At 43.2% G+C, this 10,843-nt stretch overlaps 1 protein-coding gene across 4 annotated transcripts in view; it reads right to left on the reverse strand.

The window, feature by feature from the left end:
• Lyplal1 (lysophospholipase like 1) overlaps positions 1 to 10,843 on the reverse strand; it is a 48,899-nt gene that overhangs the window by 27,295 nt on the left and 10,761 nt on the right. For all 4 annotated transcript variants that reach the window (XM_031337969.1, XM_031337960.1, XM_031337979.1 and 1 more), the window contains exon 3: positions 6,074 to 6,243. In XM_031337969.1, coding sequence (XP_031193829.1) covers positions 6,074 to 6,243 — 170 coding nt within the window. The remainder of the gene's footprint in view (positions 1 to 6,073; positions 6,244 to 10,843) is intronic.

A 10,843-nucleotide genomic window follows, 5' to 3' on the forward strand; every position in this document is an offset into this window, starting at 1 on the left:
GGATCTCATGGAGGCACTTCCCCAACTAAAGCTCCCTTCTCTGTGATAACTCCAGCCTGTGTCAAGTTTGCACACAAAACCAGCTAGTACAAATACTTATGTTTTATTAACAACGTGTCTAAATACCATTTCAATACAAGATGGATGACTCCCGAGGAGAGGTGTATGTATATCACATATGAGGACCTGTTTGCAACCAAGAGCAACACAATAAAATAGCATCAATCAAAATGACACACAAGGAAAGCATGGCCCTTTCTTTCCTAATCTGCATCAGATCTGAAACAGTATTCTTTACAGAACGTCAAAGGTTGAGACTCTAATCTCAGAGACACGGCCCCATTACACATATCATCCCATAGGTCAGGTCATCCACATCCCATGTGGTCACTGTTACACAGAAAGAATAAGGGAGCCATTTTATACTTAGTGTTTCCCTTTTATTCCCTTTAAATCTAAGAGATTTCCTACTTTACAACTACTTGCTTTGACAATATAACCTTCATTTTTCAATATGGAGCATGTCTGCCACACACAGACACAAGTGGACGCATGTTCACTTGAACATAATTAATAAGAATTCTTTGGAATCAAAGTGCACACTCCTGACTACCCACTAAATCCCTCTACCACAACTTTACAAACAGCACTGAGATTTCGACAGTTGGTATATACTCTGACACATTAGAGTAAAGCTAGCAGAAACATATTTTGTAGTGACTTATGTTAAAATGATCAAGGAACAGTAGAGGGTGGAGAAGCATATACGCACTGAGGCACAAGCAAATATCCACAGGGAAGAAACAGTGAGCCATCTCAAGGTCTCTGAATGGCAGTGCCATGCCAGGACGGCCACTCGGGCGGGCTTCTGATGGCCGCTGGAGTGGATGAGACAGAGAACACAGAATCTCAGCAGGAGATGCCAGATACATTCCTACCTATAAGTATCCCACTGACACCAGCACAGCTGAGCTCCACGCTGTAGGGGCAATGGCCACTCATGGCACAGATTCTGGGGAGCCTAGAGTACCTACAAAGTCCTCCGTCAAGGGTCAGCATCTCAGAGTGCAAGTGCCCCACTCCTTTTTTCCTGTGCCCTGTGCTGTCAGTTGGGCTGATGCCCTTCAGCGCCCAAGTCCATAATCAAGAGGCTGTGGCTGCAGTGTCCACAACGAATAGGCCATGGGTACAAGTGACTCAGAGTCAACCCATGCCACATCGTAAGTACATGGGAAACTGCAGCTACCTCAGTGATTGGAAAACCATAGCAAAGGCAGACAGGAGTACAACGTTCAGCTTCCTGAGTGAGCAGAGGCTGGCACAGCTCACTTCTCACGAACACACGGTCAACAATCATGTGTGTTGTGTGGCACCCCACTCTGCAGCTGCTACTGTCATCATGGACTAGTCAAACCGTGAACCGGGTGGTTGAGGAGGACAGACAGACAGGGTCCTATCTGCACTTCTGATCTCTCTCTGTCAAGCTAGGAAAGCGGTCTCACTCAAGCCAACTGGCTCACGATATAAATTCTAACCATGTACTTCTTCTGCCTCTAGTTTAGATTTTCATAAGTTATATCATTCTACAAATGTTATGTCTTCATCATAAACTTCAAATTTTATAAATGTATTTTTATATAAAGTATGTGTGTGTGTGTGTATATATATATATATATATTATATATCTGCAACTCTTCCAAAAACATTTTTTCTTTTCTCATTAATTCCATGGAGTCCTGATAAAATATGAATTTAACCACAGACTCTCTTATAAATATATATAAAATAACATTTTAACAAATTTCTCTTTCTGTTTCAGGAAATAATAAAAAAAAATTCATTCTATGGAGGAAAAAGAAACTAAATTCCAGGTAAATCAAATATTAAATGTAAAATAAGTTATAAAAATTTAAATTAACTTGAATGAATGCTCATTTAAGTTATAGAGAACAAAAGAGAAAAAACTTATCAAAGGGATACGCTAATAAATTTTGTTAAGGGAAAAGCCTTTTCTATTAAACTAAAGCAGAACTGGAAGGAAAATAGCAAATTAAATGTAAATTAAAATCAGTAGTTACTAATGCTTGTTTAAACTTACTTGTGGGAAAAAAAATCACTCTTGACTGGCCCCTTCAATACAGATGTGGTAAGAGAGAATTCCTCAATCCCACTTGGGAGGGAGAAGAAAGCACTCATGGGGATGAGGGAGGGAGGGACCCGGATGGGAGAGGGGACACGGAGGGGAAGGGGGGAACATGGTCAGGTATTGTGGGGGAGACAGGACTGAAGCCCTGAGGGCCAGCAGAGAGAATGGAAACAGGAGCCCTCAGGAGGTAGGAGGTGGAAGGACCCTCTAGAATGTACTGGAGACCTGGGAGGTGAGAGACTCTCAGGACTCAAAGGGAGGGACCTTGGATGATGCGCTCTACAGTGGGGAGGGGGGAACTTGTGGGGTCCACCTTCAGTGGAGGGACAGGACATCAAGTGGAAGGATGGGGTTGCCATCCCACAGTCAAGAGCTCTAAGCCGGAACTGTTCCTGAAGGAACTGCAGGGACAAAAATGGAGAGGAAGAGGTCCAGTGACAAGCCCAAATTGAGGTCTAGCTCAAGGGGAGGCCGGGGGCCTTGACGCTGTTACTGACGCTGTGGCGTGCTTGCAGACAAGAGCTTCCCATGCCTGCCCTCTGAGAGGCCCAACAAGTAACTGAAAGAGTCAGCTGCAGATACTTAAGCCCAACCAATGGACAGAAGCTGAGGAGCCGAGAACCCTGCGGTTGAATTGGGGAAAAGCTGGAAGAAGCTGAGGAGGAGGAGGGTGGCCCCATGGGAAGACCAGCGGTCTCAACTAACCTGGACCCCTGAGATCTCTCAGACACTGAGCAACCAACTAGGCAGCATACAGCAGCTGATATGAGGCCCCTGACACATATATAGCAGAGGACTGCCAGGTCTGACCTCAGTGAGAGAAGATGCACCTAACCCTTGAGAGACTTGAGGCCCCAGGAAGTGGGGCCCCAGGGTTGGTGGGGTAGGGAACAACATCCTCTTGGAGACTAGGGGTGCAGTACAGGATGGGGAGTAGTCGGGGGGGGAGGGGGCAGACCAGGAAGGGGATGGAATCCGGACTGTAGAAAAGGATTAAAGAATAAAAAAAAAAATAGGAAAAAAAAAAGAGTTCTAATATAGATGGTGGGGCATCTATGGGAATTTTTTATAAAGGGATTTTGACAAATATTATGAACTTTCAAAAATATTTGGGTTTAATGGAAGAATTATGGACTTTAAATGCTTTTCTAACTTTTTTGTTTTGTTTTGTTTTTATCACGGGGCTTTAAATTGAATAGTAGACCTAGATTCAAAGTGTTCCTTGCTTCTCTGACCTTAACAAAATCCACTGTCTTCATGGCACTGAAAGATGCCATAGACAGACTACTGGGCTTAATGACACGTAGGAAGGGCAGGCAGGTGATAAACAGGCAGAAGTGAGCATTTAATATGACAAGCTCTTCAGCTGACAGATCCCCCCAGAAGTGTGGAGGGCATTTTTCGAAGTTTCTACTTCCAGAGGCTCTGCAGTCTTATTTTACAACAAATTTTCATCCTAATATTTTTCTCAGACTCCATTACCTAATACTGATAAACTCGGGGACTGGATCCTCATGCTTGGTGTAGAACACGTACCTAGTATTATTTTATTCTGTGTGCACGGTACTTTGTCTACATGTATGTCTATTACGACATGCATGTCTGGGGCCCACGGAGGCTAGAAGATGGCACCCAGTTCCTAGGAGCTGGAATGGTTGTGAGCTGCCATGGTGTGTGGGGAATTGAGCCTCGGCCTTTGGGAAAGCAGCCAGTGCTCTTTTAACCAATGCGCCATGCGCCATCTCTAGCTCCATACCTAGGTTGTCACTGCTTCGGACAGATCATTCCCTAAGGCACAGGACAGTCCTAAGAGGACCTACTGGGAAGTCAAGAAACAGCCAAATACTTCATAAGTGCCATTTCTCTACCAAAATAGTTACATTATCTCCACTTTACAGATATCACAGATATTTACAGTAATTATGAGCAGGTCTAGCCAGGCATGTCAGACTTCCGTCTCGGACATATCTGTGTCATTGCTATCCAACCCACACCACTTCAGACTCTTGGCAAAGAGCATTAACAAAACATCACAGTTGGGCAGCTAACTTTGTTATGGTAGCTCATGTCCGAGACTGAAACAGTAAGCAGGACCTTTTCCCCTCCCTATTTACTGTCTGTCTGGGCTGCCTGGACTGTGCCTGGTCTGCACAGTATAAACAGTTAAATTTTAACAACTGCCATGCCTCCAGTGTCACTGCCATCTTCCTCTGATCATCACCTAATGTCCCCAAGTGCATATGACCTTTCCTTCATCCAAATTCCTACAATTATAATTACTCCAGTCAAGAGTTTGCTAATTCGTCATCTACCGAGTACACATTTGCTCAGCTTGTACTTGGTACTAATTCGTCATCTACTGAGAACACATGTGCTCAGCGTGGACTTGGTGCTAGGCCTTGGTGATGGATGCTCAGGGGCAGGGAGTGTGATGGGACATGATCCATGACTATTCCCTTTGAATAGCTGTGGATTATGTCATGCTAGGGTGTGCATCACAGCACAGTAGGATTAGTTACTTCTTTAAGTAATTTAGAGGAAGAAATCTGTGACATAGAGCTTGCTTGCTTTATTTATTTTTTTATCTATCTACCTATCTATCTTTCCATCTATCTTTCCATCTATCCATCTATCTATCCATCCATCCATCCATCCATCTATCTATCTATATATCTATCTATCATCGTTTGTAGGGACTCAGGGAGACTGAGCTGATGACCAAATGGTGGGATCCTCGACCACTCCCTGCTGTTTCCTAAGGTTGCAGCTTGGGTGGCGCCTCCTCCCCTGGGTCCTCCCCAGGCTTCCTGCTCTTCCATGGTTACCTCTGTTAGGGATATCACTACTCAATGCCAAGCATGGAAACACAGAAGAACACGGACAAGGAGCCTGAGGGCTAGAAAGGTGGTGATGCTGGGCTGGATGCCATACCAGTTCTTAAACTAAAGTAGAAACCAAAGACAAAACACAGAAGGGACCTTATCCACTGTATTATAGGACGCTGGTAACTCACTGAACAGCTCGGCACCCTCTATGGCTTCAATGAGTGCCAAGGAATTTTAGAGTACTAAAAACTGTTCTTTAGTCTAATCTCTGGAAGACTTCTGAGTATATTTTGATGCTATATAGCACATGATGGAGATGCTTAATGTATATTATAATTTCAACATGAAATATAGCTGTTACAAGTTTGTACACTGTACAACCAAACCATTCTGTACAACTGACATTCTATACATCTTGCCTTGCATTTGTACAGATTAGGGAAGTAGAAATTTTTGCAGTTTTGTATATTTGATGAGTTCAGACAAAGAAAGTATTCAATACAGAGTTTACATAAAGCTTTAAATGCCCTTGGGAACAGGGCTCACTGTGACACATGTAACAAGGTTATCAATGTCTTGTGACACTGACTTGAAAGACTTTGTGCTCATGGATTTGACGGTACACTCTCACCATGTACCCTATTTTTATCAGGGTAGGAGCAGTTTAGTCTTATATTCATGAGATCCCAGCTAGATGAAAAGAAAACATTTTAATAACAATGGCTAATCTTCGTTAAAAGTTAAAGTAGAGAGATATTAAAACAATGGCAAACTAGCTGGGGCATGGTGGTATGAGCCCAACACTTGAGAGCTGAGTGCAGGAGAATTTGGAATTTTGATGTAGTCTGGGCTATATAGTAGCGCCTTGTCTAAAACAAATAAACAAGCCAATAGAGGGTTGTTATTAAAAATGAAAATCAATGAAAGTTTCATGAGCTGTTGTTTATGACTCTAATACATTCAAAAGCAGCACATGTAGCTTATCCAAGACTGTGAATGGGTCAAGCAATATTCACGTACTTGTAGACAATGTTACAAATACAACTCAGAGAATATAATTGGAAGAAAGTAAAATATACGACCAACATTATAAAGTCCTCACCTATTAATATCCTGCTCTTCTGGATGCCAGATTTTATTTCTTCATCAATCAATCCAGTGAGCACTTGACACATTTTATCAATTGACTCAATGTGTTCTGGGCAGTCGTTAGATATTTTAAATCTGTCAAACCACACATTGGAGAGCTCTCCCTTCAGAGGAGTATATGGCCTGTTTAAAACAAAGAAAAACAACAAGAGTAATATTAAACAGTTGCTTTAATCTCTGAAGGATTGGTGTACTATTTTTTTTTTTTTGATGAATCTTATGGTAAAGAATTTATTTGGAAAAATGCCCTATACATATTTCATCATTTTTTATATTTATTCCATTAACATTTTCTAAAGCTGGTTCACTGTCTTTCTTTAACTGTCTAATTGGTACACTCACTGACTTGGGAGAGGTGTGCCCTGGGCTATGTGGAAGTCAGAGCACAATTGGCTAGCACCAGTTCTCTCCTTCCACTGGGAAGATCCCAGGGGTGGAACACAGGTCTTTAGTGGTGGTGACAAGGTACCCTTACCTTGTGAGCTATCTCTCAAGCCCGCAACTATTGATTCTTAGAAGGGAAGAAAATTATGGTGCTATGAATCTTTGCCCACTCATGTACATTAATGCTACACAATGAACTTCATGTTCTATATACATACTGTGCACATTGCAAATACTAAAATTATCATGTGCTTAAAGGTTTCAGGTCTAAGTTCTGTATGAGCAGAGGGTTAAAGAGAGAGGGGAGAGGGTGAGTGAGTCTGTGTGTAATGAAGACAATGAAGACAATCTTGAAGATGCTTTGTTGTGGACCTACCGGCTCTTCAGCCCTTGAGGTCCACAAGGGCAGTGGGAGCAGAGAGGACAAGCAGGGGTTTCAGGGAGCCCTGTGAGCGTACAGTGAATGACCACACTGGGACCAGCTATCAGGAGGCAGGTTAACTTTCCTTAGGGTGATTCAAGGCTTATAAGGTTTGGGGGGACTAAGAGTAAGGAGCATCCAGGCTGGGCAAAGATCATTGGTGGAGGGTTTAGGTACCCAAATGACTCATTAGCATGGGAAAGCATTTCAGGGATCCTAGGTGTTGGCTGAACAGGTTCTTATCAGGAAAAGGGACATTGATTCTGTAGTCTAACTAAGGCTACGAGACATTCCTCAGGTAGACAAGTGTATGCAAGACTAGAATTCCCCAGAGAAGGTCAGAGAAGGAAAGCCCTTCTAATGAAGAGAGTCTCCCAGAAGCCCAGAGAGATATCCAGTCATGGCAGACTTCAACCTTTAATTAGCAGAATTTTCCCACACTTTGTGGAGATCATAAAACATCTATGCTAAAACATGGAGAAGGAAGGGCTGCCTGGGATTAGAGATGGGCAGTTTGACCAGAGGCACTGCCCATTCCTTGACAAACTCTCATTTTCTCACCTAACAGCAAAGTTCACGGCTTCCTTCACATGCAAGACCCGCCACAGATGAGCCAGCCAGCAACACTGTGATTGGCAGGCTTCTCAACCCATCTCAGTGACTCTCGTCTTAACTCTTCCACTTCCTTTCTCAGACTCAGCTGCACATTCACTTTCCAAGCCTCGTAGGTGAAAGCATGAAACTTGCAGCTTAAAGAAGTGAAAGGCAGGGACAAACTGACACCAGCCAGACCTGCTTCCTCGCTCTCCTCTAAGACAACAAGAGAACATGCTGCACCCCCAATGGCCTCTCCAGTGTCTGCAACTCATTGGGTAGTGCTGAGGACAGGGACAAGCCATATCCTCTACTGATGACACCGCAGCAGACAAAGGGACAACCTTTGTCCCTTTGTTCAACCTGGAAGCCTGGTTGTATTTGAAACTTTTCCTAAAAAGGCTGAAAGAAACCTAGAAACAAGGAAGATGCCCTGACTAAAATGTAACAAAAGCCCGTGCATCTTAAATATAACAAAAGCCCGTGCATCTTAAATGGAACAAAAGCCCATGCACTCCCTTCTGCTTATTAACAGAACATGAAGTAATAAAGTGAAAAAACAAAGCTATAGAAACAAGGTTCTGGGAATGTAGAAACCAAGTTTTTGAGAATACAGAAACAAAGTCCTGGGAATGTAGAAGTAAAGTAAAATAAGAGAGCCATATTCCTACTCTTGTAAGCAGCAAGCAGTGTGGAAACAAAGTTTTACAGTAGCAAGCAGCAGCTTCAGACACTGAGAAGCTGTGTTTCAGAGATAGCTAAGGGCATGCTGTAAAAACAAAGTCCTGATGGTCAGAATGTTGAGACAGAATGACCAAGCCATTCTGACAAAGCTAAATAAAGCCAAAACAAAAATAACTGGTGGCCGCAATGATGTGAAGGTCTACGAAAACAAGATTAGCAATTCTCGAAAGAACCCCCAAACCCCTCCCTGGGGTGGTGCATTAAGAAAAAGACCACAAACTGTCACCCTGACCTAGCGGCCAACAATCCCCCTACCACCTAGTTACTCAGCCCCTTCCCAGGGACTTTTCAAGGCCAGGTACAGAGCTGGATAGGAAAGTTGGCTGACTAAGCCAAGAACAGCCCCCTGAGCAAGCCAACCAGTGCCTGATGAGATCGGGGTTGACCCTCCTGTGAGGGTGGGTGACCCCACGTACATGGATCAATAAACCTCATGTTGTTGCAATGATCTATAGTCAATCTGTGTTCTCTGGGTTGAGCCAAGATTACTACAAACCATGGAGTACATGCTGCTTTTGGAATGAGCCTTCTTGTATGATGATACACGCAGTGAACATCCCTGTCAATGCAGAACACCAAATTTCCCCTGCCTTCTGCTTGTATAAAAATGTGTTACCAATATGGTCATGTATTACCGTATACTACTAAGTCTATACATACATATTGGTTCAGTTCCCACATATACAACTTTGGTTTCTGAGATGATAGATCTGGTTTGATTTTTTTGCTCATTTCCTCACCTGTTCCCTCTTTCTCTAGAGTAGCAATTAGGAACTGCATGCTCAGTGCTCTTCCACACTTGCGGAAACAAAGCCTTCCACACTACTGTTCTCCTGAGCTCTGCTGTGTCCTTCCCCCAGCCTTGAGTGGGCTCAATCAGACCTTGTTCTGCTACAGTCCACTAGCCTACCCAGGGCGGAGTCGGCTAGGTGATGTCTACGTGACTGTCTACTCTTCTGCCACATCTGCGGCTTCCTGCAAGAAGCCACCACCCGCTGAGCAGCTGAGCTTGTCTTGCAGACTAGATAATCCTGGCAAAGTGGGGAATGGGTTTCCCCTCTTTAAAATCAGACTTAAGTACTAAACATTGAGCCTGGATCAGAGAACTTTGTCTTGGCTCTCTTGTTCTTTCTCTCGTCCTCCTTTCCATCCTCAGCTTTCCTTTCAGGAACCCAGTAACCAGTGGCTGCTGACGGCTACAACTATGGCCATGCGAAACCGGAAAACACAGTCTGCTTCCCACCTATGAGCTCTTCTCCACAGTGTCTCACAGAAATCTGTCTGGGCAGTCCTCATTATGCGCCTTCCCATTAGTGAGTGCTGGATCCTCACAATTCAGTCTGAGTCACTGGGCATTTTGGTCCCTGCAGGCCCTACCAGCCCCCTTCCCTAAGCATCAAATAATTATGTAAATAAATGTTGTTTGTGATCACAGGATAAAGCTATTTGACGATTGGATTGCCCTTTCTCCCCATGATCTAGATTCCAGTCTCTGTGGACAGGGTGACATTAAACATGCATAGTTAATATACATGTATATTTTTCATGTACAGGGACTATAATTCCTATGAGACAGAGACCAAGAATCATATCGCTAGATTGAAGGGCACAGTTTTTACCTTAGTACGTGTTTCAAAGTTGCCTCCAGAAAGATGGTGAAAACTCATCCTTCTACCACGAGGAAAACTACCTTTCCCCAAAGCGTTTGTACAAGCAGGTACCAGGGGAGGTGCTGTGTACTAACATGCTCTCTCTTGAGTGTATCCACTGACTTACAAAGGAAACGTAATTGGTTTAACGTGGAAAACTGTGCTCAGTTAAAACTTAGACATTCAAATGCTTTTGACACAGCAACCACCATCTTGGGAACAAGTGGGGCTGGGCACTCCCTTTCCTAGGGAAGCACTTCCCCCACCCCCAGCCTCCCACCCCTGCCTTAAAACCCTTCAGACTATAGAGTGTTCCCATCATCCCTCAGTGCTGATTAACCTTGCCTATTCTAAATCATCATATCAATGGAAACAATGACTGACACAATCAGCTCCTTTTTTTCCTAGCAGGGTTTAAAGTTTTTCTCATTAATTCAGAAGAGTACTTCTAGAATATTGGCAAAGACCTGACTTCTGTTTCAAGTGGGTCTTTTTTTTTCCAACTATATTTTGCATATTCATATGCATTTAAAGTAGCCTTTAAATTATCCTATAATTCAATTAGAATATGATCACATCGTTATAAAGTATAGTTTTGTCAGATAGAAGAATTCACACTTGAAAACATTTGAAATGTCTTCCTCATTAGAAAGTTCAGGTTCTGGATCTCCCGACTTAAATGCTCTTTCCAAGTATACAGTTTTTTACACAGAGATAGTCTTATTATCCAACATAGTCTTATCTAAGAGAGTCTTTTGTTTCCATTTTTCACTTTTCAAAGCTTAAACTTAGGGAAACTTTTTCGTATGTGGTATGACTCAAGTTCAAATTCATTTTATCCAATATGGACAGATAACTGTGTGGAGAGGGAGGGAGGAGGGATGGGGATGACGGAAGGAAGGAGGCAGGCAGGCACCATTCTTCAACAAGT

This window comes from Mastomys coucha, unplaced genomic scaffold (genome assembly GCF_008632895.1).
Source record: "Mastomys coucha isolate ucsf_1 unplaced genomic scaffold, UCSF_Mcou_1 pScaffold1, whole genome shotgun sequence".
NCBI classification, from domain to species: domain Eukaryota; kingdom Metazoa; phylum Chordata; class Mammalia; order Rodentia; family Muridae; genus Mastomys; species Mastomys coucha.